This window comes from Cuculus canorus, chromosome Z, assembly GCF_017976375.1.
Source record: "Cuculus canorus isolate bCucCan1 chromosome Z, bCucCan1.pri, whole genome shotgun sequence".
NCBI lineage: Eukaryota > Metazoa > Chordata > Aves > Cuculiformes > Cuculidae > Cuculus > Cuculus canorus.
In genome coordinates, this window is record NC_071441.1 from 51,914,427 (window position 1) to 51,942,184 (window position 27,758).

At 49.3% G+C, this 27,758-nt stretch overlaps 1 protein-coding gene across 2 annotated transcripts; it reads right to left on the reverse strand.

Annotated features, from left to right (window-relative positions):
* Nucleotides 1-186: 186 nt before the first annotated feature.
* On the reverse strand, nucleotides 187-25,587 carry B4GALT1 (beta-1,4-galactosyltransferase 1). 2 transcript variants are annotated; one of them, XM_054054606.1, is made up of 6 exons: nucleotides 25,503-25,587; nucleotides 11,894-12,129; nucleotides 4,762-4,949; nucleotides 3,212-3,334; nucleotides 1,698-1,802; nucleotides 187-1,174 (listed from the first exon to the last, which is right to left on the reverse strand). In XM_054054606.1, exons 1-6 carry the CDS (start codon nucleotides 25,570-25,572, stop codon nucleotides 1,039-1,041), a joined length of 858 nt encoding a protein of 285 aa, XP_053910581.1. In that variant the 5' UTR covers nucleotides 25,573-25,587; the 3' UTR covers nucleotides 187-1,038. The 2 variants fall into 2 exon arrangements, with proteins under 2 accessions (XP_053910581.1, XP_053910580.1); XM_054054605.1 differs by lacking the exon at nucleotides 25,503-25,587 and adding an exon at nucleotides 24,246-24,547.
* Between the last annotated feature and the right edge of the window lie 2,171 nt (nucleotides 25,588-27,758).

The following is a 27,758-nucleotide window of genomic DNA, read 5'->3' on the forward strand; positions in this document are numbered from 1 at the left end:
TAAGAAGTTATTAAAATGTTACAACAACTACAAAAGTAATATGTGAATTCAAGTTTTATGCAAGATCTTGCAAGAAAAATTTTAGTTTTAGGAGCTTCGGACAATGTTTAAATAGTGTGGTAACTTTCTACCACTGTTAACAAGAGTCAGCAAATTTTAAGGCCATCTTTTCATCGCACAATTAAATTCAATCATCTTTATTTCATGAAAAAAACCCCACAAAACCAACCACCTCCATCTCACCTCCTAAAAAAATGTGGTGGTGTGCTGAGGCAAAAAGTCACTACCACATCCAGAAGTAAGGTTATCTGAAGCCGGTGGCTTTTGCAGATACCATTTCTGTGGTTCCCACCCTATGTAGAGGGTTCACTGGCAAATTCTGACAAACTTGCTCCACTCACTCAAAGCCTCCTTTGATATTAAAAGAAACAATGACATTCATTTAATCCAGGCTTGATTGTTCAACACTTGCTCTGCACACAGAGATGTTTGTTTTGGTAACTATGAGAAAAAAAAAAAACATGGTATTGTCTCCATTTAAAAAAATCTAATACAAAGCATAAACTTACAATTTTAGCAGCATTTTACAGTCCTTCATAAAGTAAAACCAGCAATGAATTAAAAGGAATGTTTTCATCCACCTCATTTAAAATATCAAAACATCATGGGCAGTAACTGCTGATGCATCACAGTTGTATCAGTAAAATTTGGGTCCAGCAATTAACTCATCTTGGGGAGCACTGCAGCAAATAGATCAGATTCAGCATTTTCTGGCAAAGTAAATATTTACAACTCTTATGTACAGCTTCTGGTCTTACAAAATAATGGAGAGCTAGAAAGTTGTGTAAAGTCAAGTCTGGAATTAAAAAAAAACAAAACAAAAGAAGTACTTGTCCAACCGATTTGGAAATGCTTTGGCATGCCAAAAGAGGTCTTTTTTTTGTTGATTGCAACTGTTATAAAACCAGCAGATATAAAGCATCAGTGAGGCCAGATGTCCTAGAAAACACAGGCAAAGTCTCTCTTGTGTCTGTGATGTTAGCTTTTCGGCGAGCCAATATCCACTGTGATCTTTGTATACAGAGGGTACTTTTCAGTTCTTAACACCTTGTAGGACAGTGAATTTAAGCCGTCAGAGCTCATTGTCTCCCTTGTGTGAGCAATTCGGTCAAACCTGTGGAAGAAGGGGAAAAAATTAAAAAAAAACAACAAAGGATGAGGGCAAGGGGAAATGCCACAAAACAAAGAAGGAAAACAAACCAAAGAAAGGGGGAAAATAGTTAGATACCCAAACTTCACATGACTTTTTTATAGACTCTTAGGCAGTATCTCCGGTGTTTTAGGAGCAAGAGTGTCAGGACATGTTCCATAAACTCCCAGATTTGGCCGCCCCGAGCAGCGGGCAAAGGCATCTCAATGGGGTCAAATTTTAGCCAGGAGAAATAAACCAAGCTTTTAACTCGCACACGTCCTTTTCCAGCTCTGTAGCTGAGCACAGGTTTTATATGCCAAAGACAAGCTGGAAGGAATTGCTTAGTTTGACTTGCTGCGTTTAAGGAAAAAAAAAAAGGCAAGAAGTGTCTGTGCCATAGTGAAACCCTGGGGAGAAGATCTTTAACGTGGTAATAAACTGGCGAGCGGAAGGGGTCAGCTTACGCAAGGAACAGAGAGGACAGCAAGGGATCGGGGAGACGCACCTCTCAGGGTTGGGTTCGTTCTTCCTGTCCCGGGAATGTCGAATCATTCTGCACTTCCCAATGACGGCATCCGGACGCGATATGCCCATGCCTTTAAACACCAGTCTGTGAAATGCAATTACATTTAACACCCCTGATAGCTGAAGGATGTGGGATGATCTGCCACACCTTCCACAAATTACCATTGGTTTGGGGGGGGTTGCATTTTTTCAATAAGGATGTCGCTAATGCGATTCCGGGCTTGCTAACAATGGAAGGGGGGAAAGCCAGTCTATTTCCACACAGCCACGTTAGCTGTCCCGGGTCAACGCCAAGGATCTGCTAATTCACCACACCCTCACTTGCACCACCAGCTCCTCCAACGCCCACATTAACATTGCTCTAGGCTGCAGACTGGAATTTGAATGGCAGGCATCTAGTTTTCAACCCACCTGGAAAGGAGCCAGAAGAGCATTCATTTTTTTGGGGCATGTGAAAACTGCAGTGCTGGTAGAAACTGAAGTGAATGGTGGTGAGGCAGCATGAGGAGGGGGACACATGGTTAGGGCAATAGCAGTCCCAGCTGGGACCTGCCTCTCTTTCTTTGCATGGTCTCTGCAAGGCACCTGCAGTTCATGGACAATAACGCCGAAAAAGTACCTGGTTTCTTCCCCTTTGTATCTCCCTTGTCATTTCCATATAGCAACTTCTGCTTCTCATAACCTGAGTACCCTAAAAAGAGAGGACTGACACCTTGCTCTGAATTCCCTTCCCCACTGGAAGGTTGTCCCTTATTTGGTTCCTGAAGATGTGAAGAGCACAGAAAGCCGAGAGAAAAGACTGTTCAGAGTGGTTTTGCCATTGAGAAACACAAAGAGGTCTTCCTAAATCTGAGCTCACCATGATGATTTCTCAAAACAACTGCCCTGGGGATGCGAAGCTGTAAGGTGGCATAACCCCATCTCCACCCTCTGTCCCAGTCTTCAGGCTGAGGAGGTCCCAGGCCACCCTATGCAAACACCCTCCTCTTCTGCAGTTCTCAGCCTTGTTTGGCTCCTTCTGAGCATGAAGCAATGGCTCACAATGTTATTTGGAGATGCTTACAGCCTGACAAATGAAGCTCTCCTGGGAATAAAGGAATCTACTATCAAGCTGCAGACCTAGGAAACTCTGGGGCTGTGCTGGGCTAAGTGGGTCAAGGTCTTCTCCACCAAGCAACGGCCCAAATTCCCTTCCTTTGGCCAGTGCTGGGAGACCCAGAGGTGTGCTGCTCCAACCCATGCACTGGCATACATGCTTGCATGGTTGCACAGCAAACAACCCATGTGTGTGAGGGCAGGCCAAACCCACTCCCCAGCACACCTTAGGAGCTGCAAAATGTGATGCCAGCACCCAGTAGCAACACTCGGAGTTGAGGCTCCTGCCATCTAGGTGAAAAGACACCCTGCACCCTTCCACACCTGGGTGAGAGCAGCAGGTCTGGGCTCAAACCCACCCTAAAGGCACCCTGGGCATCAAGGCAAGTATTTATTTACCTGTTATAAATGTCATCATCTTCACCACCCCAGCCCCAGTAATTGTTTGGGAACCCGTTGATCTTTGTGAACTGCTCTTTGCTCAAGGCAGACACACCTCCAAAATACTGATTGTAAGGCAACCTGGAAGCAGAGAGAAAAGGCTATTAGAGAAGAAGAGGTGCTAGCCAAGGAGCAGCCTCCCCAGCCAAAAACGGGTAGCTGCTGCCCTTAACTCCAGCCCACCCAGCACCCACTGCAAGGTGCATCCCTGCATCAGGGAGCAGCACATGTTCTGGAGCTCTGGACCTGCTTTGCCAAGGTAAAGGGAGCTGGTGGACTCGGTCTCAATTACAACTGGGAAGTATCTTGCAACTGGCAATGGCTGCAGCCTTTTACTAAGAAGCACACTGTCTTCAAAGTACAGGCTGGTGAGATGCATGTCATCTCACCACAGGACAAATTGGTGACATGCATGCCCCAGCAGCAGCAAGTATTCAGCGTGGCATTGAAGGTGATGCAGAGCCATCAAACCCAGCGTCCCAAAGGAAAGTTGCAGCCCTAAACTGAGCCAGTAGTGTGACCTTGCACACACAAAGCCAAGCAGCTACTGCTTGAAATGGGGGATGACTCACTGGGGGATCAGGGAATGATGAAATTCAGACGCTCAGCGCCAGGAAAGGGAACATGCAGGGATGAGCAGGACCTAGCCCAGACCTTGTCTCTTCTTCAACAAGCAGAAGAAACCCCTGCGGCTGCATTTCTGTTCTAAGCTGCACCAGCTGCAAGGAAAAAAATGCAGCTTCTGTGGTGACAGTGACAGTCTTGCTCCAAGCAGAGCTTGGTCTGGAGTGGAGACGTACATGGGTGCTGACAACAACACCACTGCTGCATCTTTAGCACCACTGGGCACCATAGGGTCATGACCAGTTTTCACTTTATAGATGAGTTTTTAAACACTGCCTTGGGGATGTGGGATAGGGGGAAAAAAAAAAAAAAACCAGAAAGAAAAAGCAAGACACATTTTTCTTTGCAGCAGCTCACTGAATCTAAATGTATGCTGAATGGCATTTCATGTCGTACTGCTCTTGGATGCCAGGGTAGGTCCCTCAGTGGCTCGAAACTGAACAGCCAAAAATATTTCATTTTGCTCTTAAAATAGTGTCTGATGCAGTCTTTTTAAAGCTGCACATAATTCTCACTGTGTGAGAGTGTCTCACTTTTCAGACTGGGTGGAAACACTAGCTGTCTTCCAGCTTCCAGTCTGAAACACAAGAAGGGATACACAGGCATCTGCAAAACGATGGGCTCTTAGTTTTTCCTCACCCGCTTCACTTTCCAGATGCTGTGAATTTTAATAAACTGCTCAGTTGCGCTTCTCCCCCTTCCTCCCCTTCAGCTGATCCTGCTTGCAGCCACTCGCTCCCTGCAGGGACCCACACGCCAAGACAGGCTTCTGCCAGAGACATTTTCCCATGCTTTCAATGGTGGGTGGGGATATGTAACACTGTGCCTGGCCTGCTAGGCTCATGATGATATTAGGAACAAAATGCCTCCAAAAGGTGCCTCACCGAAATCCAAATTTATCCATGGATACAGAGAGGTGCCGTGGCTGGCTGTAACATTTGTAGGTGTTCCTGTCATCCATTGGGATCAGGTCTACATCACTGAACACAAAGCAATCATAGTCATACTCTTTCAAAGCCTCTGTGAATCCTATATTCAGCAGCTTAGCACGGTTAAATTCTTCTTCTCCATCCTAGTTAAAAAAAAAATAAGAACAGTTAAGTGACTTAAATTTAAGAGTTGCCATCAGCAGCTTCTTACCTGTCACTGGACAACACTGTCATTGCACTCGGTTGATGTGCCTGTGATGGACTGAGCTTGATCCCAAGCACCCTCCCCACAGCACCCACAGGACATCCACAGTGAGCACCCCCCCAAACACCACCTGTGGGATGATTGCATCTGAGCCAGGTGCTAAACATAGGGACAGCTGAAACTGCTGAGGAGAGCCTGGACCTGGCTCAGCTCCCCTCTCTTGGTTGTAGGCTCCTAGAGGACAGGTTTGGTGCTGAGTGGTCCCCCCATCGCACCCCATGCACAGACACTTCAGCACTGGATTTTGTGATAAAGTTTACAGTCCACCAGGGAAAGCAGCTGAGGCTTCCCAAAACAGCAGAGAAAAGCAAAGAGAGACAAGTTCCTCCAGAAGAAAGGACCCTTGCTACTTAGACAAACCCTGGCAGTGCTTTAGCTTACAGCCAGGAAAAGGACCATGGACCAAAACCTTTCTATGGCCTGTATTCTGGCACTCTCTTCCTAAGCTCTGCCACAAGACAGCTGTGGAACCATGGTGCGGCCTCTGCTCAGTAGCAGACATGACCTCGCACCAGACCCAATTTGCCAAGCAGGGAGTGGCACCAGGAGCTAAGGTCTGATGCTTTAATGCTCACTCCTGCTCCCACGCCAAGCCCTAGGCAGTCGTGCACGCACAGGAGCAGGACATTCCAAGGGCCCTGGATAGGGAACTGGTGTTTCGGCATGTGGCTGTGACATACAGCCTTATGCACCGGATGCCAGTCTGGTGAGAGCTGCTTCCTGCAAGGGCTATGGCTAGCATGCTGCCTGCCAACACCTGCGGTGGTGCACAGACCCTTCTTTGCTGCTCCTCTGCCAGCTGGCACACCACATGACCCACCATCCATACTGGGGCCTCTCCAGGAAATGAAACCAGGAGGGCTGTCACCATGAAAAGAGCTGGCACCACAGCAGGGCACATTTATCCCACGGCTGGCACAGTTAACGAAGGGACCTGCAGAGAGTGGGGCAGGAAACTCTCCACTCTCCTCTCCAAGCAACAAGGCACCCGAGGAGAAATCAGTTTGGCTTCTCTCAGGCAGAAACATTTCAAAAACACATGTGGCTTTGAGCACAAGTACAGGCTCGCAAATTGCCAAAGTACTTTTGTAAAACAGGATCACAGCCGCTAACCCAAGAATAACTGGTTTAAGAGCAAGGGTTTCCAATCCAGGACCCAACTTTGCATCAGCAGCTTCAAACCCAAACCCTGTGCAGGGGAACAGAGCAGGTGGAAGGGAACTAACAGGGTATTGCTGAAAGAGGCTGAAGTTTTTTTGCCAGCCTGAAAACCATGACTACCAAATCCTTTCTCTTCTACCATGCCCTACATCTTCCCCTCCACCATCTCTGAGCAGTGTTGAGCCAAAGGACTCTCCCACTGTACAAGCCAGCCCCCCACCCTGTGGTACCCACATCCGGTGTGGGACACAAACCAAGGACAGATAAAATACTGTGCCTGAGGAGCCACAGCTTAAAATATCACCTCATCCCAAATGGCTTTGCCTGGTTAATAAATAGGCAGTTTGGAAACTGTTTAATCCAGACTAGTTAATGAACCTGTGGTGGGAGAGCCAACAGGCTCTTGAAACAGCCACAAATATCTTTCAAATGAAGGTTTTAACATGCAAGTGTCAAACCAAGGTTTTCCAAAGCATTCATCACCTGCCTCAGGCGTAAATGACTTCACAGGGAGGAGTGAGCTTTGTGGAGGAGGATCTGAGCAAATTCTCAGCATCCTCACCCGAAACAAAAGGGTTCACGCAATAACTAAGGTGGTGGGAAGATGATCACCATCATGCATAACCAAAAACAGTGAAAACTTAAGGGCAGAAAATGAAGGCAAGCCGATCAAAGAGGCTGGGGAGAGGGAGCGTCTGAGGCTGTGAGATCAGAGGGTTTTCTTCCCCCAGCCCCAGGGGCTGCCCAGACCCAGCTGCCGAGTGCTCCTCAGGTCCCACAGCACCAAATCCGGGCTCGGCTCCATAGTCCCAAGGGGGACTTTTTCCCCCGTGCTGGTACAAAGCGCAGTCTGCTCACACCTCAAAGCACCTGCTGGGTCCAGTCTAGGAGAGTATTTCACACCCTTTGGCGGCTCTTTTCATAGTGAAATTTTAAAGCGAAGGGCACTTCACACAGATCTTGTTACTAGCAGAAACTCAGACACAATTAACCCACACCTTCAGGTAGCTTCTAACTCCTCTGAGTGACACCTGGGGATTAATAATGCTACAAGAAGATGCATTTTTAAATCTCTCCCTGAAAAACCCCAAAGCACAGCGTGACCAAGAGCATGAAGGACTCCTCCTGCCGCCTCACCCACCAGACCCTGGCATAGTCCACACCAGACACACAGCAAACACTGTGAAAATAACAATGTGAAAATATCACAATCAAAAAAGAAAACAAAACCCACTTTCCAAGCTGTTTTTAGTAACTTTTCAGCAAGCAGGTAGTTCATGCATCAAACCTTGTAATGCTGTTATCAATGGCGGCTTCTTTGAGAGCAGTTCATTGGTTTTCTGACCTGGTAGGTAGACAGGGCTTTACAGTATGTATCACAGCAAAAAAAAAAAGGACTGAGAAGAGGGTTTGTTTTCTGTAGAATGCTCTGCTTCTTTACATAAGGCAAAGTGGAACTACTGGCATACTGCAAGCAGGTATTTAGGATTCAGATCTCTCAAAACTCAGAAATGTGCTGCAGACTTCCACCTTTGACTAATCCCCAACTTTTTCAAGGAAAAAAAATAAAAGCAGAGTTGGGAAATCTCCTTTATGTGCTGCTGTCCCTTCCAGGTGACCGCAGGGCACAGTACCACAGGCAACCCTCAAAGGAACAGATAAAGCAGAAATGAAGAAGCCTCCAGCTCTCCCCCGTGCTTGACAGCTCTTCAGCCTCATAGAGGCTCCTTGTTATCAGCCACAAGGAAATGGATCTGTTTGGACTTGCTTGGACAGAACAGCATCATCCTGAAAAGCTAGGCAGCACAAGGGGGCTGCTGCTTTGACAATGTTGCCAATCTCCTGAGGCAGCCTCCACGTTTATTTCCTAGGGTTTCAACTACAGAAGATGTACTGCAAGCACATTTTTGCTGTTTATTTTCCCTGATAGCTGACTCCTTCTAAGTCCTGGAGATGATCAGCTCAAGCAAAAAAAATCCAGGTTTTTAACTTCCCATTCCTTACTTTTGCTAAATCTAGTTTGCTCAGCCAGGCCTCCTAAAGGATGCTACCTTTTTCTAGTGCCAGACAAATAAAACAGAGGCTTTTGGAACTGTCACCTAGTCTAAAGGGTTGACCAACCAGAAAGAAGCCATCTGTCCGAGTTTTGTCTTGCCTCTTCCATATAGGAGGTGGCTCTGTAGTTCTTCTGCAGACAGCACAGCAATGCAGAGGACCCCTGGCTGCTTCTCTCTCACTTGGACCTTAAACTTGCCAGGTCTCAGGGACATGATTATCAGGATTCATGTTTCTGGTTGGCTAGGAGAGAGCCATCACGTCCAGCAGGAGGCTGCTAGCTAACTCAGGGACCCCCCAAAACAGCCTGAACCACACGCACCATGTCCAAGTGAAAGTTCATGTGCTAGTGGACTTGAGTAGGTATTAACAAATTTCCAAGGCCACACAGAGACAAAAGAGGACACTGCTGTTTATCTGTCAGAGGCTATTTTGAGGCCCCAGCACCATTACAACAGCAGAGAACAGCCACAAGGGAAATTTGCCTCCCCCACCACAAAGAGAGTAAGCAGGAGCCAAGCACAACTCCCTCCTTCGCCCACATAACTGGGGAGTCCTGTTACCCCCTGCAAAATAACATGAATAAGTGTGAAGCCCAAACCACTCCATAATCATATGCACGCATGCACACTCTGGAAAACTGATGTTGAGGACACTGCAGGTAACGTCAGGGGCCAGTGGAAAACTGCTGAATAACTGCACAGAATTCAGGGAATTTGCTGAGTCTCCTCTTTTCCTGTACTTCAGTTTCACCGTATGGGCATTTGCACAGGCTGAACTGCAACAAGAAAACTCATTTCTAGACCTGAGCACCCAGGTGGCAATGGCTTGAAGGCACTGGAGAGCACGCCGGTGACAGCAGGAGTGAGCAGGACTGAGGGAGACGCCACAAATTCATCACTGCCTTCCCATCTGATGAAATCAAGCTTGCATAGCATCAAATCAGTGCTACAAAAAGCATGCCCAGCTTGTGTGTCCTCATCTCAGATCCATCTAAAAAATCCTACAACTGCTACACCATGTGTGGAGTCTGGGGTTTGCTGTGGGTGGGGTGCAGAGGGCGAAGAACAACTTATATTTTCCACTGGCTCCTGTTACACACTGGACATTTTGCAAACGTCATCTCCTTGACTTCAGCCAAGTCCTACTCTGAGGCATTCAGGCACGCAAGAACAGCATGGTGGAGACACAGTGGACTCGTGACGGAAACACATTGCGCTGAAAGGAAGAAGTTTGACATTACCAGTGCAGCAGTAGCAGGGCTCAGCGCTCCTCTTTCTTTCTATGAGATGCAGAGCACAGAAGAGCACGTAGGCAGCGTGTAAGAACCAGATCACACAGTAATTCTCCTTGCTTCAGTGATTGCTTTGCTATAGACAGGATTAACAAGTAAAGGTAATATTTCCCCACTAGAAGGAAAAAGAAAATAAAAAAAAAGGAGGGCAGATGCAAAGGGAAGGAAAGACAAGAAAAAGAGAAAAGCAATTGTCAAGACAGCAGAGAAATACAGACCTTTTTCCTACTGTACTTCTGGCAGAATTAATACATTTTCTGCAACTCTTTCTATTCAATGTTCCCACGCACCCTCAAGAGATGCATCTAGTGGGTTCACTACCATTAACCACTTTGCCTTTTCCAGACATCGCTTGTTAGAGGCATGCAGAAGGAGCATGTTTATTTTACAAACTAAGCAGTATTACTTGCTAATCTACATCTGACTGCGGGATGTGTACTGGACGCCACTCCCACTCCAGCTTTGCTCAAGGGATGTGTCTGAAACAAACACTTGCTGAAATAATTTTTGTGAGAGTTAACTTTAGAGCACACAGACAGCCCCACAGCCCTAGCACTAGAGGACAGGACCAGAGTAGAGGAGGAGCCAGTAACGCAGAGCAATGCAAGCCAGCATGCACCATTGCAGCAGCAGGAGGAACTCAAACCAGGCTTTGGACACTGTGAGCTTTTACAGGTGCCAGCACAGCTCTACATGATAGGGCCCCTCACTTTCCTTACCCTTGAACACCACTGACAGGGAAATATCACCCCTAGCTGCACCACTAGGTCTTTGTGCTGGAGATGTCCACTCATCCACAAGCAGTGCCCCTGGATCATGGGTGGGCAGCTCTTCGTTCCTCCACAGAGCTAGCCACTGAGCTACATCTGGCCAGGAAAGCAGCAGGCCACCACAGAATCACTGCTGGAACCCGTACTGCATCCTTGTTTCCGAGTCACGCTCGGAAAATGAAGGCATGCTGCTCTGCCAACTTCACCCACCTGCACCCCAGTGATCTGTGGGGACTGTGGCTCAAGCAAGCTTATGGCACAAGGAACTTGCACAGACACTGCACGTGCAAGGACAGGCAGCTTAAAGGACAAAGGGCTGGGGCTGTGCCCACACTGCTGGACTGCAGTGGCACCAGCTGCTCTTTGCATTACATAGGAAGGTTTTCCTTACAGGGCTTAATTTCAGGGCACAGCATGCCTGTCTGCATTCTGCAGAAAGAGTGTCCTCAGTGACCTGGCCGCCAGGCCACAAGCACAGTTGGCTGCAGAGACCAGAGCATCTTGGCTGCTATGCTTGGGAGCTACCACTAATCGCTTTTGCCCAGGTCACTGGCACCCTAGAAATGTGCAAAGTAAGAGAAATAGTAGTAACAGAGTATTGTTTTTCTCTCTAGAAAAAGGTCTCACTCTACTTTCAATTCTGAGAGGAAATTTATCGCTTGGGTGACAATGTTAAATATTCATGGTGTTCAATATCCCAAGCACATCAGCTGACTCACAAATTTAAGAAGCTGCATTTAAAGAAGCATGTTCCTTCACCTCAGTTTTTACAGATCTGAGAAAACAGAATATAAATACATATCCAAGAGAGAAACTGTGCTGTGAGATTGTCTCTGGTCAGTCTCTGCTGCGGTCTCTCAGAACTGCATCCACCCTTTCACGCTGTAGCCCATGCAAATGTCTACACATTTTAAGCTTTTCCAAGTGTGAAAAACACCCACTTATTTAACCACCATTACAGTATAAATTAAGACAGCTTGTTTGGAGTGAAACATGCCTCTTTTTTTTTTTTCAAAGACAAGTCATCAGATATCGAGGAAAAAAAAACAACATCCCCCCATCACTACTTGTTTCTCTTTGCCTGAAGACAGTCACTCACCTGCTCCACTGCCACAGCTGTGCTTTCTCCATCCTGACACTTTATGCAATATTACCAACATGAACAGAAGTTGGTCAAGAAAGTAAGCGAAATCCTATGGCTTGTGGGACATCCAATGCCAAATTAGGCATTAATGCTACCTTGTCACCTTAAAGATCTCTGTATGCAATTCCTGTGGTGTTTGGGAAAAAGGAACACTTGGAAAGAGAAATTAAAATTGTTTGTGCTATCAGGGATTTTTTTCCCCTTCTCAGAAAGTGGTTTCTCTAGTCACGTTCATTTCCACTTATTTTTTTTTGTGGTGCTTAATTTTTTTTTTAAAGCCACTTTATCCCTGCCTGTCAGCCCACTGTAGTTCAGGATAAAGCAACCACTCCTCTGCTCGAGGGGACACGGGCACTCTTACAAGATTGTTATAAAGCCCTGTCTCTTCAGCATCTTACCTGGTTGATAACATATACTCCATAATCTAGCTGCTGCCTCTGGAGAATTGGGTGCAGATAATAGAGCCAGTACTTCAGATGTTCCTCTCGGTTCCTGAATGGTATGATTATTGCTACTTTCTGAAGTGCTACACAATCCTTTGGAGCAAAACGACCTCCTGCTTTAACCTCTGGGTTTATTCTTGCCACTTCTTCTAGGTTCACAGGCTGGGAAAACTCCACACGTAGTGCACCAACTGGAAGAAAGGCATAGCGGAAAGCAAGTTAGCACACATAATCTGTTTCTGTGAGCACACATCCTTTACACACATGGTTTTTCCATTTTGTTTTGTTATTTTTAAAATCAGAGGTTTGGATCCAAACAAAATCCCAGCAGCGCATGGAGCTTTTGAAGCTTGGACCAACTGTACCCAAAGCAACCACACAACACTGTACCCAAAGCAACCACACAACACCATTCACAGCAAACCCACAAACGCTGTAGCCTCTTGGAACCAGACCCCTACCAAGTCGCTGATGACAAATGAGTCTTGAAAGTCCTCCTATCTGCATGGCAAACCAACAGCTGCACTCCCTCTGGCATGTGTACCACAAAACAAGTCTAGAGAAAAATATCACCCTCTGTGCTCTCAGTCACCTCACACAGCGTGAGAGTCCAGCACTTCAAAACTAGCCCTGCTCTCCTACCAATGAAATTACTTATGCGATTGCTAGCCACATGCATGCAAAATTAACAAAATCCCCTTTCTTGTTTTGTTTTTTTTTTTCCCCCCTTATAGATACTTTCAGTGTTCTGTAGGCATGCCCATTATTTAATAAAAGTCCTGTATCAGAGCTGCTAAAAAAAACCATATCCAGATTTGCATGTAGGTTGGCAATTTCTGTGCACAGTTTCAATAGCAGCAGATTTTGAAACTGCCAAAATAATCTGTGCCAAAACTGGTGTGTAAAACTGAGAAGCCCCCCTGGCACGACAGAGGGAATGGCAGCCTCTGAGCTGCTCAAGGCTGAGCTCAGGGAGAGAGAGCAGTGATCGCCTGGAGCACTGATACAACCAATGAGTCCTACCTTGCAAGACTTCAGCTAACACTGTGCAACTTGATTGCCAGGGCTTCTCTCCTCTGCCACACCGGCTCTGAATCAATCCCTCCTGTATGCCTCATCCATGGGTCTGGGGCTAAACAGCATTGCTGACTACAGCCTTTTTGTGGATGCCTTCTCTTAACATCCAGGCTGGCCTATCAGGGCTACTGCAGCCCTGATGAAGAGACTTGCTGAAAACTCCTGATGAGCATGGGAGCTGCCCGCAGAAGGACCTCTCTTGCTGCAGCTCAGCCCAGCTCCGCAGAAAAACTCTGCAGCGGGTGGGGATGCTGAGGCCCTTGTGCTTAAAGCAGAAAGTTGTCAACATAAACACAAGGAGTGAGGATCATTCCTTAAAGATTTGGCTGCTGTACCCTGCCCTGCCATCTGGGTGCGAACACACGCACGTGTGTGTATGCATGCACTCCCACAAGTTCTCTAGGGCTACCACCTCCTCTTTGCATTTGCTGATGAGATCCCCAGGCCACTGGCATGCGCACACAGAAGTGCGAGTAGGCTGCACTTATGCAGGCTCTTGAGAAGGGGACGAGAGCGATTTCTAGAGCTCTAAAAGACTGAAAGCTCTAAAAGACTGTGGCAGTCACAATCAACCTTGTGCATACTCCAACATGTGACTACTGAACAGGAGAAATAATGCTCCAGGCTCATGATGCATTCCCTGATCATATATCTAGAAGAAGCTACTTGAGTTCAGTTGTGCCGCTCCACAAACCTGTGCTCAGTCAGGCGGGAAATGGCAAGGAGACTGGCCAAGCAGGCAGAGGCACCTCCACAGGGAGCTTTGCTGCCTGATTCACTGCCTGCACAGCACAAGCTTGCTGACACCAGTGTCATGGGCAGGATGCATAGGGATCTCCTGACCACTGCATTTTGCACAGGTTAAACGGGCACGTTTGCACATTTCCCCCTCACACAAGGAGAAGGCAGCGATTTCTCAGAGCCTAGGCAGTGGGATCTGCCTGCTGATGCTCTCAGCACTCCCAAGGTTCCCAGCTGCACCCCAATATGCCCAGTTGCCCCACCGCGCAAGCTGGGTCCTGGGGATGCCTGCCCTGCAGCTGCATGTCTGGAGCCACAGCCTCCCTGGCTGAAAAGCAGCTTGCAGGGAGAGCTGGAAGGGTGCTCTGCAGCGGAAGAGGCAAGAATGGGAGGAACTGGGGCAGGAAGGAACATGCAGCAGCATGACTGGGACAAGAACTCAGTGGTGGCAGGATTAGGCCAGGCACGGCCATCCCCATGCCGGTGGGTCAGGCAGGGCAGAGGCGTCAGAGCAGCAACGCCAGCAGGGGCGGGAGGGGGAGAGTGCACCATTTCCTCTGAATTTGGTTATCGCTTCCCTGCCACGGTGGCGAGGGCTCTCCCAGAATGACTCTAGCTTCAATCCACCTCCACGCCTGCTTCCCCTCACCCAACCCTCTGCCCTGCAGTGTCACTCCACTAGATCAGCACTCGAAGTTAGGACGATGCACTTTTGTGCATCTAAACCAGCAGAAGGTATTGCGCTGGCCATGGCCAGGAAACGGCATTACACTGGGCATCCATGCCCAGGTATGTTATTTCACTGCCTTGCTCACATACCCTGCCACCAGCAGTGGGACTAGCCCGGTGGGACACTACGGGAGGCATTGGTGAAGAAGCAGCACATGCCTTCATGACGCCATGCCAACCCAGCCTGCTTCCCATCCCATCAAGCACCAGGCTGGGCTGTGCTCCTGGCTCCCAGTTGCTGCTCTCATGAAACAACTGTGATCCCCATCAGCCCGGGGGATGTGCACTCACGTGCAGCATAAGGGGGAAGAAAAGGAAAATGTCCCATTTAGGTGAATTTACAGGGGAAACCTCTGCTGGAGGCTTGTGAGTTCCAGCTGGGCAAGGACAACCACAAGCTTCTGGACACTGCAAGCATGGCTTTTTGCAGGCTGACACTCACCGGCCTCTGGGGCCAAACACAGACCTCTCATCTCACCAGTGCTTCCTCTTGTTTACCTTCAGGAGGCTGGAACCTCAACAACGAAAAAAATGGAGAGGAAAATGCATTCATGTTAAACAACAGCTACAGAAGACAGAAATTTAACAGTTTCAGAGTCTTGAAGGACACTGGTGAGAAATTATCTGTACTGCTCCCACTCTTCAGAGAATCAAATCAGTTTTAAAGGCAGCACATCTTGCAAGCACTGCCCCCAGGGACACAGCCAACATGCAGGTCAGTAAGGATACCCCAGGCGCTGGTGCCGGCACATGTACAGCAAGGCAGCCGCCTCCAAGTCTGGCTTGACGTCAATCACCTGCTTAATACATTCACTGGCATCAGTAAGAATACAAAAACGTAAAAAAACTTGAATAGGCTGTTTTCATACACAGAACAGCTAAAACAAACTAAACTTCATAAAGCCATGAGCTGACAAAAGAAAAGCTAAACACCACCAGCTGCAAAACGATGCTTTCAGTTCACTTCTAAGGCAGGACAAGGATAAAGACAAATCTGCAAACACAGGATTTCCAACTGGTGAGCAGACACGGTTCCAGTTGCTAATTTTAAATAATTTTGACCAAAATTTGACCACCTGGAGAGCAAGCAGCCCCAAGGTAGCCCCAGTCTCCCACAGACACTGACTCAGGACATGATCTGCTGATACCAAGGAAATGTGTGAAGTTTGCTCTGAGTGCTGTCCCATCAGCCAAAACTGTATCCCTGTCCATGTTTACTAGCTAAACTTTCCAGCCCGATTCACCCCATCTCAATCTTTTCCACTTCTGTTCAAGGTGACTGCCTGACAGAAGAGCTGTACATTGAGTCCCTGCTAAAAACAGACAGGCATGACAGAGCTCCGTGGACTTGAAGCTCCAGTCACCCGTCCAGCCCAGGATTTGTAGGCAGACACCTCTTGAGTTCAGAGTTACAAAGCTTCAACAGAGCTGCTTCAAAAGCCTTCACCATACACTGTACATTTTTAGCAAAATAAAACCTCGAAAACATGAATAACCAACTGTCAGAAGCTTGCAAAAGCACAGCATCACATTGAAACACTTCAGAGATTGTAAGAGGAGGGTTAAGGTGGCAGTGGTAGGGTAAGAGAGAGCTACATGAAAAAAAAGCCAACACCTTCCCAGCCTTCCATCTCTGACACCCAGAAACATTTCTGCTGATAGGGAAGGTGCACAGGAAAAGTGTTGTGCAGGCACAAAACCCGGTAGCTGTGCACACAAACAGGAAGCAGCTTCTCACATGAAGCAAAAGGCGAGGCTTGCAAAAAGCCAGAGGCAGTGGAGCACTGGAACCTCAGAAACCTGGCTCACACCACCAGTGATTTTCTCATCCCCCACTACCCAACAGCCATGCATGCTTGCCACAACACCTAAACCTCTTGCTGGGCAAGGCTGCCAGCACATGACCTCTCCAGTGCTCATCCTGCTGACCCAAATGAGGGGACCCTCATGCTGAAAGTCCAGAATTCACTCAACCTTATGCTATAATGAATCTAGAGGCTGCTCCAGCCTCCCTGGACCACAGCTTCTGGAGGTGTTAGGAAAACTCAAGCAACAATGCCCTGCAGAGCCAGAATTGTACTCTTATGTCCCCAGAAGAGCTGTGGACAGGATGCTGCCACATACCATCCAAGAAGCTGATAGTAGGTGATACAACATGGTGCATCAGCCACAACGGGCAGCCCTGGGGGGTTCAGGTGGAATGGGTTGAGGGGAAAAACCCTTACCCAGGAACGGAGTGCAGCCCTAGAAGAGGAAGATACAAAGGAGAGCAGCTGAGTTCATGGGCAGGTTTGAAAAGGTGATCTAGCAGACTGAATTGCCCTCCCACACACATCACTGGAAAAAAAGGGCAAGATCCACCTGCATTCCTTAAGCTGGGCACAAATCTCAGATATTTAATTTAATGAGAATGAAAGCAAGTGTAGCACAGAGGGTGGAAAAATCTTTCCCCAAACAGAGCAGAAAAGAACATTTCCATTGCCATGGCCAAGAGCTGGGCACTGCTCTCTAGCCATCAAAACACGTGCACACCCACACTGCCATGCTCAGACAAACCTTATGCAAAAGGAAAGCTGGAAGAGAAAAGCAGAAATCACAGAATGGGGGAAAAAAAAGCGCTCTCTCTTTGCAAGGCCCCAGCAGAAAAGGGAAGTCCCCCAGCTGGGAAAAAAAACCAACAGCTCCACTCCAAAAAACAAGGGGGCAAGTCTCCCCAACCCCAGGCTGTGAAGCAGGGGTCTCCTCAGCCCCCAGGCCTACGTGGCAGCTCCATGGCAGGCAGGTATCTGCATTTCCCAGCTCAGCAAAGCAAGCATTTCCTTTTAAAATGAGCTAAACTCCAGAGCTGTGCCAGCACCTATGCAAGCGGTGCCAGCCAAGTTCGAACTGGGGTTTAGCCCTGTGGTGGGGAGACAGGACCCATGGAAGGGACAGCCCTAGCACACCATCTCGTTCAGCTCTGTCCTCCAAGCAGTCTTCTGTCCTGGCATGCGAACCACCAGCCAAAACAACAACGGCGAAATTCTGTTTCCTTGCAAACTGGCTGGCAGCTGCTGCCTGCAGCTCTTGCTCTCTCAAGAACATTAAGAAAAAAATAAAATCCTTGTGTCTAGCTAGAAATATCTCAGTAAGGGAAAAAAAGCCTTTCCAAGGAGTGGGATATGTTTTCTTTGGCTGGTCGATGCTTGCCAAGTTTCATTGTCTTACAGATACCTGCTATGCTCATGCAAGGGTCTAGGGTGGGCTCACACACCGTCTGGCATCTGCAACATGGACCCAAAAGAAAAACAGGCTGAAAAACATGAGGACACATCACATGCACTGGCAACACTGGATCTGCAAAATGGCAGGTTTGCATGATTAACTGAGCAACTACAGCCGCAGAACAGGATTTCTTAGTGCAACCCCAAACGCTGCCTATTCCAACACAAGGTATCATGCTAGCATATGATGTCTTTGAAAAAAGACTAAGAAAGACTGTCGTTTTCACAAGAAGGTACTTTTGGGAGAGAAGCAAAAGCCCCTATCCATGGCTCAAATCCAGCACATGCTCACTGAAGTGGGTTTGAACCAGTCTCCCTTTGAGCCGGGCAATCTGCATGCGATTAGCCCTGCTCTCTGCCGCTGTGAAATTAAATTCCAGGCCCTCAAACAGCAAACTCAAAACAAATAAACAGAGAGGCCCAGATCAGAAAAAGCCTGAGCCCCCACCAAGAACCCCTCAACCTACCTCAGGGTAGGATGGGTAGCTCTCCTGGGCTGAGTGGCATCTCAGGGATGTGGCTTTCCCAGGGCAGCTCCAAGTCAAAAGGCAGCCCCCTGCCCAATCCCATCCCACTGGGGGTGGCTGCACCTAGATCCAGTGCTGCCCTGGGGCTGGGGAGCGTTCCCCAAATAGGGCAAGCGAGCACCAGGTGCCAGGTGAGGCAGAGGTGTATCTGTCTGTCTGAAACTCAGCCAGGGCTTGTGCACCCCCGAAAGCACAGGGTGCTGACAGCAATGGGGAGGTTGGGAAGCGAGGAGGACAAGAGCAGGGCATTGCATGCCAGGGGAAATGGCTGCTGAAACACTGCTGCTCCCAAGTGCATGGGTATGCAGAAAGCCATCCAGTGAAGTCTTTACAAGGATGTTTCCAGCATCAGCAAGACATGTTTCCAGGTAAATGTCCTTAAAGCAAGTCCAGTGTCACCCCACCCCGGGGAGCTTGGGTAGAAGAGGTCATAAAAGCAGCACTCTTTCAGACAGACATCTGCAGGGGCTTGGGGACTGCCCCAAGCTCCTGCAAGTCAGCTGCAGCCAGAAGGCAGCTGGGAAGGCTGTTTGCTGTGCTCCAGGATTACCATTGGCCATGGCCACTGCCTGACCATGTCTGAAGACGCTAATCCACACGTCTAGAGAGTTAATCCACGTGTGGCTCACCAAGCACATCTTCTCGCAGGCAGGAGCTCTAGGCACTGATTTGCACAAAGGCGAATGCTGTCCTGGTGAGGACACCTGCAGAGACAGGGGCAAGCTGGACACTGACAGCTCCATCCACATCCCAGAAAAACTCAGATCTTTGGCCCTACCACTGCAGCACTGCTGTGAATGGGATAGCTCTGTCCCAAACACCTCTGCAACCAAAATCACTCCTGCCCTACAGAGAAGGGTGCGCAGGAGGGAGGGAGAGGAGCTGTAGATGCAGGATGATGGCTGGAGAGGAAGGTCCACTGGTGAGAAGAGAAGGTGAGTGCTAGAGCCCAGCAGCCCAACCCAGCACCTTGGGCTCACTCACGAGGCCACGAGACTCAGAGCACCTCCCTCCAACCTCAGCCCACTATCCTTCGGGGTGGGGAGGTCTTCATTACAGCAGCAATGTCCTTCATATGTTAAGTGAAGTCAGACTAAGCAGCTCCACACCACAAAAGGAAAGTTGCAAGCTTAACTGAATTCTGCATCCAAGCGCAGTCCAGGAAACTGTAAGCGTCTGTCTCTCTCTGAAAAACACAAACTTGGCCCAGTTTCCACAGAAATTAGCTGTTGCCTCAGATCAACACTGGCAGAAAAACAAAACACTAGATGCACCACATGGAAAACTTTCCTTTTATCCCCAGCACATCCAGTCTGTTGTGCTGTGACCCTGAAACAGCTGCTTTCCAGGAAGCCACAGTACCTTTCTAGAGTTTGCAAGCCCAATTAACAATCCTTGACCTTCACTTTGACCAGAGAAGAGGATGCTAAGGATGCTTTCACTAGACACGCTGCTCCCTGCCTGCTGAGAAAGCCTGCACTTCAGAGGTATGACGTGCTCCCAGCTACACGGGTAGCGGCAGAGCTGCCAGGATCGTGCATCTACTCCCTGCCAAACATCTTAAACATATTCTTTGGAAAAGTTTAACACTGTTTCTCAACCTCTCTTTTGAGGCCAAAGAAGACTAACTTTGAGCAAACTGATCCACGTGTTAGCTCCCCCTCCCCCAGCTCTCTCCATGCTCTCTCTTGAGTTTCTGTTTTACTTTTTCAAAACAAGGCAGAGGAGGGACACAGCACAACCCCAGCTCGTGGCCAGGAGCAAAGTAATGCCTGTAGCACCCTAGCCGGGAGGGAGGCAGGGGAGCAGAGATAGCGGCTGCATTGACAGGTTCAATAAAACAAAAAATAAAACAAAGCAGGGAAGAGTAAGTTCATAAGAGAGGAGGGGGATATACCGTGTGTAAGCAAATGCTTTCTCCACTGCCTGGTATCGTTAAGTGACCCACAGATTCAGAGGCCCCTGCGTTCTGAAGCAGAAAGTCCCCACAGCAAGACAAGAGCCCATGAATGCAGGTGAGCAATGTGACAGACACCAGATCCCAGGCATGCCAAACCTACCAAACCACCCCACGCCCCGTCATGGTCACCACCAGAAGTTGTCTTAAAAAACTGCTTTCAGCACCTCTTAGGTTTTCCCCTCTCTTGCCCCAAATCACGGCAGGATTCTGCCAGTACTAAAACATCCTTTACCCCTGACCATGCAACGTTCACAGACACAGGGGCCTCAAACTGGATTACTTGTAAAGTCACTGACCTCTCGGGCAGCACATAACCTCTAAAAACTTCTGTAATACAGGCACTAAGCGTCACCATTGATTTGACCGTCTACCTCTATCTCCTCTGAACAAACCTGAAAGCATCAGAATACCCTCAGCACTTATCTTCAGCCTCTACAGTTTAGAGTGACCGCTTGCACTGACTACACAGGCATCCAAAGTCATGCATCGAAGAGAAAGCCCATGCCATAAGTCCTCCCCACTCCAACTGGGCAAAGCAGCTTCTTTCTCTCGATGCCTGGATTTTTAAACATGCCTTACTACCAGTGAGAAGCATCAATTTCTACATGGGACTCCATCATCTCAAAGAAAGAGTTGTTTTTCTTGCAAGCCCAAGATCTCCCAGCAAACAGCCATTTGGAAACTGTATTCCTTTTTAAACATTACTGAAAAATAGTGACTCTCTAGTGGTCTGTGCTTTGGACAGTTCACTGGTTCGTATATTAAGCTAGGGTTTTTTCTTTGGTTTTGTCAATATCCCTTAATTATTAGCGTTTGGAGTTGTCAGTTTTCTAAAGTTAAACCTCAGGGGTGAAAAGCTATTGAGCCAGACACCTGACTGCCATATGTTTAGCACAGTTGAGCCATCTTTGCCATGAAAGAGTAAAAACATATCTCTTCAGTCTGCCATCCCTTAATAGCTGCACCCAGCATCTAAGCAAAGGTAAAAAATGGTGACGGAGACAGCTGTATTCTAAAATAACCTCCATAAACAACATGTGTTTTCGATCAGGCAGGACTTCAAAATGATATCCCTGAAATACAGATAAGCCTGTCCAGGAGATTCTACATGGTAGGTTTCTGGCACTAAAAGATAAGCTCTGCTTTAAGAGGAGTTCTTTTGGAGAGGCATCTTCATACCAAAACCTGCCCACTTCTCCACTCTTTCCTGAAAACAGCAGGCACATACCAAGCCCACCACCAAAACACTAAGACCTTATGGAAAAGGTAGAAGGAAAGGACTTTACTGTTTTAAAAGCTCTTATGCCAACATATATACGACTTCTATAGGGCAACTTCTTAAGCTTTTCATTAAAAAATAAAAGGAATAAACTATTTTTTTTCTAGCTTCTAAAGAATATAAGTTTGGGGAATGGACACAAGCAGGATCTATCTGGATTTACTTGCTTTTGGTCTTCTCAAAGGTTGAAATTTCATAGCAGCAAGCAGGCTCCGCTTCTCAATACCCCATTTAAGAACTCTTTGGCATACTGCTGTAAACTGGAGCAAAAATTCAAAATGCTTATAATACCTTGTATTAGAGAAGTTTGTAGCTCTGAACGACTTCTAATTCGAAGTTGAATTATGATATTATTTCCTCAGCCCTGATTTATGCTTTTAAATTATAAATAAAGGCAAGTGAACCATAAAAGCATTTTAAAGTTGGCAGCTTCTTCTAGAGATTAAACCTCATTCAGCTAATGTATTTGCTGCAGAGCCAGACAGCAGTGATTGTAAACTACTCTCTCTAAATATCGCTAGAAAGAAAACTCGGGGCCTCTGAAATGAGTACCTGGCTATTTAACCGTTCAAAAAGCCTGAGCAGCTCAGTCACACATGTCCTGCGTGATTTATCACGTGCTTCCCAGCAACAAGGAGGAGGACGGGGGCAGAAAATTAAATTAAAAAAAAAAGGTGAGGTACATTTCAATGCATTTCAATTTATGTTCATTCAGAGGGAATAGGGCAGTTGGAGCTACCTGTTCCCATAAGGAACTTCTCCATGGCTTTGGGAAGGTAGGACTCACAGGAGGGTGCTTGCTGGTTCCTGCTTGTTACGTTCATACTGATAAGGAGCTTTGTGCACAAAAAGAAGAGGTTTTTTTAATTGTGGGCAGGTGAATTACGTGTCGGAAATGCCTGTGGAGTGTACACCTCTCCACCCCTCACCACTGGCCTTAGAGATACACGAGATGTTGATCACGGCAGACTCAGATCTGACCAACATCTGAGGCACAGCAGGATTGTTTTACAAATGCTGTTTGCTACCAAACCCTGGAAAGATCAGGAAAAAAATGAAATAGCCATCAGGTTTCACATGTACATGGTGGCTACAGACTTGGAAGCCATGACGGTGCCAGCCTGCATCTGACTGCATCACCCCACAGGTACTGCAGGTCACACAGCTAGAAACTAGTTGCTTACTACACTGTTAAAAGCCACTTTCTACTTGGCGCTGTAGCTCTCTAAGCCCCACAACCACTTTCAACAGTCTCATTTGGCCATTGGCAGATTCCACAAATTGCACTGAAGATGTTACAAAGATGGTATAAAATATTTTAATTGATCTTTCAGCGACAACTAACTCTGATAACGCTTTGAATCTTTGGGACACTAAGATCATTTCTCTAAACTCCAGGCATTTCAAAAGCACATGACTCACTCCTGAGAGGATCGGGATAAGTGGAGACCATTTAAAGCAAAGCCATATGCATAAAGGGCTCCCACATCCACTCCAAGAGGACAGGCCTTCACGGCCACTTTCAACTTAAAGCGATTTAAGGGGAAAAAAAGTGAAAGATATGAATCAAAAACAATAACAACAAAGAAACTCCATAGCACAGTTCCTTTTAGTGACCTCAAAACCGCCTTCCTAAAATAACAAACAAGTCATTTGTAATTTACATGCATTGATCCATAAACAGCTGACCAGCCAGCAAAGAGAGAAACTCTGAATCTCTGTGTCAGTTTCATAAACTGAAAACCACAGGTAGCTTCTCGAAAGCCTCTTTTCTCATAGTGTCCACTAATAAAGGTGTCCGTGCTAACACGGCATGAGATGATCCCCAGTATGCAGACCCCCAAACAGCTCGTGTCCAGGTCACTGTCAACTAGGACGTCAGCAGGTCCTGGTAACGAATTCCACCCACACCACAGGAGGGTCCGTTTAGGGAGCAGCAGCTACCAACAGCAAGGTGTGTGACAGCCTTGGGAAAGAGCTGAAATTTCACTTCGCCCCCACCTCCGCCTTGTGACGGAGCCAGCGGATCGAGCAGCTACAGGTGACCCATGCAAAAACTGAGAGTGGCAGCAGGCTGCCAACCCGACACAGCCCGCCTGCCTCCCAGCATCCTGGGCAGTGCTGGGAAAGGCCTGCGGGAAGCACAGCTCAGATAAAACAGACACCAGGCTGCCACGTATCAGGATACTGTATCACAGGGCCAAAAACACGTGGGAAGCGCCGCCGGGATGCGTTACAACCGCACTCATGACCCTGCCTCGCAGCGCGTTTCAGCGCACACAAAAGGCTGCGAGAGCGCAAACCAGCCCCTCCGATCCTTCCCGCGGGGGTTGCGCAAGAGCAGTATTTCGGGTAGAGCTCTCAGAGGAAATTACTCAACCTCAACCTGAAAGAAACCTACTCCGGGACCCGGAGCCCGGGGCTCGCATCCCCTCGAGATTCTCCCACAATGCCCCTGCGTGGGCACCGCGCCGCTGTCACACCGCGGGGACAGACCCTGCCGAGGCACAGCGGGGCCGGGGGGAGCCGTCCCGGCGGGGACAGACCCTGCCGAGGCACGGCGGGGTGCCGGGGAGCCGTCCCGGCGGGGACAGACCCTGCCGGACCGCACCGGGACCGGAGCGCCGCCGCCCGCCCGCTCTCTCCCGGTCCCCGCGTAGCGGATGCCGGGCAAGGAGCGCAGCCCCCCGCCGCCCTCCTCTCCGCCCCCAACCCCCCGAGCCCCGCTCACCGAGCAGCGGGGAGGTGTCGGGGCACGGCGCGGTGCCGGACGGTGCCCGCGGCCGGGCGGCGGGCGGCGGGCGGGAGGGCGGCAGCGAGAGGTTGGCGGGCGGCGGGCGGCGCGGCGGTGGCTCGGGACTGCCCGGCGGCCCCAGGGCGCTGCCCGCCAGGTAGTAGAGCAGAGTGGCGGAGAGGTGGAGGGCGCAGAAAGCGACGAGGAGGCGGCAGGCCCGCTGCAGCGAGGTGCCGGGCAGCGACGGCTCCTTCATTCCGCTGCGCTGGCGGGGAGCGCCGCCCGCCCCGCACCGCGCCGCGCCGGGGGACTGGGACGGGCCGGGGGCGGGGGAGACTCCGCCCGCAGGGGGCGGCCCCGGGGCTGGGACCCGCCCGCCGCCGCGGGGGGCACGGCCAGGACCACCCGCACCGGCACCCCGCACGGTGCCCCCGCCCCCGGCATCACGCCCCAGCATCCCTCCCCGGCATTCTCCTCCTCCCTGGCTTCCTTTCCTCGGCATCGCGCCCCAGCATCCCTCCCCCGCCATCTCTCCCCCGGCATTCTCCTCCCCGGCATCCCGTCCCAGCATCTCCCCTTGGCATCCCGCCTGGTCATCCCGCCCCAGCATCCGTCCTCCTACCACTCTGTCCCTGCATCCCACCCCAGGATCTCGGCATCCCGCCCCAGCATCCCTCCCCCTGCACCACTCCCCCGGCACCCCGACCCCGGCATCCTGTCCCAGCATCCCTCCTCGTCATTCCTCCTCAGCATCCCTCCCCCAGTATCCCTTCCCCGGCATCTCTTCCCCGCCATCCCTCCCCCTTCATCTCGCCCCAGCATCCCACCCCCTGCATCCCTCAGCGGCATCCCTTCTGGGCGCCTCGCCCCGGCATCCCGTCCCGGTATCCCGCCCCCGACATTCCGCCCCGGCATCCTCCTCCTCCCCGGCTTCCACTTCTCGTCATCCCGTCGCAGCATCCCTCCTTGGCAACCCGCCTGGTCATCCCGCCCCAGCATCCCTCCCCCTGCACCCAGTTACAGCATCCCTCCTCCGCCATCTCTCCCTCGGCTTCCCGCCCCCAGCATCCTCCCTCGTCATCGCACCCCTGAATCCCTCCCCAGCATCCCGCCTTAGCATCCCTCCTCGTTATCCCTCCTTGTCGTCCTGCCCCGGCATCCGTCCCCCTGCATCTCTCCCCAGCATCTCTCCCCCTGCATCCCGCCCCAGCATCCCTCCCCCGCCTCCGTCCCTCCTCTCCCCTAGACACGCACCCCTCTTCTCTAGCTGGCTTTCTGGCCGGACACCCGGTAACACCGTGTATAACCCTGGCTGCAGGTTCATGCGAGTCGCTGCTGCGTGGTGCAAAAACGCTCGGCTTTAGCAGAGGGCATAAGAAGCAGCTGCGAGCACAGGCTGTGTTTGTGTTCATGCCCCTTGCTGTGTTGCACATGGTCTTCAGTTGGCATGACTAAGCATAAACTGTAGGTTTCTCTTACCTCAGTGGAGCTCGTTTCAACACATTTTCTATCAAGCAAAAAAACCCAGGACCACCTTTTTGTTGGACAAATCACAGGACCCCAGCAGTGGCAGGTCCTTCTGCAGGAGGTCTCCAGCCAAATATCCTGCTTGGAGCAAGACTATTGCCAGCAGTAAGTGAAGTCAGCTCTGGTTTTGTTCCCCTGAGCCCTGCAAGCTGCATGGGGGTCTCCACCTCTCTGGTGCCCTGACCCAGAGATGTCCCACATTCCTGAAGAAGGAGTTTCCTCATGTCCATCATTAAGCAAGTAGAAGTGCCTGGCCAAGCAGGTCTGGGCATCATCCAACATCCCTGAAAGTGATTCCAGGAGCCTGGAAAGAAACCTTGGAAATGCCCTGTAACCCTGTCTCAGCCAGCAGCAGTGATGGTAGGAAGGTTTATTGCTGTCCTTCAGTGAGAGTAGCAACAGTCAGGTAGCCAGTGCTAATCTTGCTGTTCCTCCGCATACTGCAGGCACCTTGCTCACAGATGACTGGAGAGAGGTCAGTGGGCACCAGTGACTCCTAGGGTAAGCAAGACTGACAGCTGACCAGGCAAAATCCTGCTGGTGGTCTGGCAGACTTGCATGTATCTGGTTAGCCCTGTGAGCCTCAAGTGCTCCGGGGACACCGGGTGACACTCAAGTGGTTTTCAAGTGCAATAAGTAACTTCTGTCAGTAGTCCTTAATGCCGCTCTTTAATGTTACTGTTTATTTTGTCTCGTGAAAACAAAGTCACTGCAAGGAGAAGTGGAATCTTCTCATTGGTTAGAACTACTTCCCAGCACACACAGGCACCACTCCCATTTCCCTCAGCCCTCGTGGTCTGCTGAGTTCAGCGGTCTCCAGCACTGCTTGGTGGGCCGCCAAAGTGCTGGTTTGTGGAGCTGGGCTCTTGTCCAACATCTTTGGATGCTCCTTCGATGTTCATACAGGTACTCTTCCAGATTAATATGCTGTCTGCGGTCTTTGAAGAAGTGTACCCTGTCTTATCCTTTGGCCTCCAACAACACCTCTGTTTCTTAGACTCAAGGCTGGCACTCTTCTGTGAGATCAAATGCTGCATATAGCTGTTTCTCTTAGTTTGTGTTGAGGTTTGGACCAGATCGACTTCTCCAGATCAGTGCTTTGTCATCTGGTCTGATGTACTGCTGTTCACTGTTACACAAAAGCAAGCACACATGCTTTTTTATCACTGGCTGTAGTGAAAACTAGCAGGGCATGGTTTCAGTTGGCAATGGTGTGCTGAGTCAGCAAAATGAGGAAGAGAATGATCAGGAAGTACGGCTGTTGTCATCAGTGGGAGAGTCTGTGCTCATCTTTAAAAATTGAAATGGTCAATGATCTCTGGTCTTAAATCTGGACAAACCTACCTTGCTCTGGGGCAAAACAGTACCCTTTTTCTGGCAGGACAAGGAGTTGACTTCAGGTCTCAGCAACTCTTTGTGCTTTCTAAGTGGTTTCCACTAGCCACCTGAAATCTCCTTTGGAAGATGGACATTGCTTTCACCATGAGGAAGCTCGTTATCCTGCAGTCAAGGTGCATGACCAGAGACATCTGCTTCCTCTTTTCTGTTCAATTACGTATTTCTCAGTTCTTCCTGATGCCTTTCACAAGTCAATCCAATAATCCCTGCGTGCCCTGGATAAACCAAATGCTGTGAGGGTTACAACGATAATGCTGTTGTCTGTAGCACTAATGCCATCACCGCTACTATTATCAGTCAACATTCAACTAAGGACTAGCTCACAAATTGCCTTCTCCAATGAGAAAACCCAGCCAACAGTTGTCTTTTATGGATCAGTTAGCAAGAGGCAGCACAGCAATGTGACTCTTAGGAGACAATTCATTCTTCAGAACTTGCAGGTCGGTCCAGAGTTTCCATGTTTCACAGCCATCAGCAAACACTTGGACTTGTGCTAGTAAAATTTCTTTCATTTCACTTGGCTTTGAACTGGTCACTTGTAGAGAAAGTTCCCTGTAGTGCATTGAGAGTCAGACATCAGTAGTG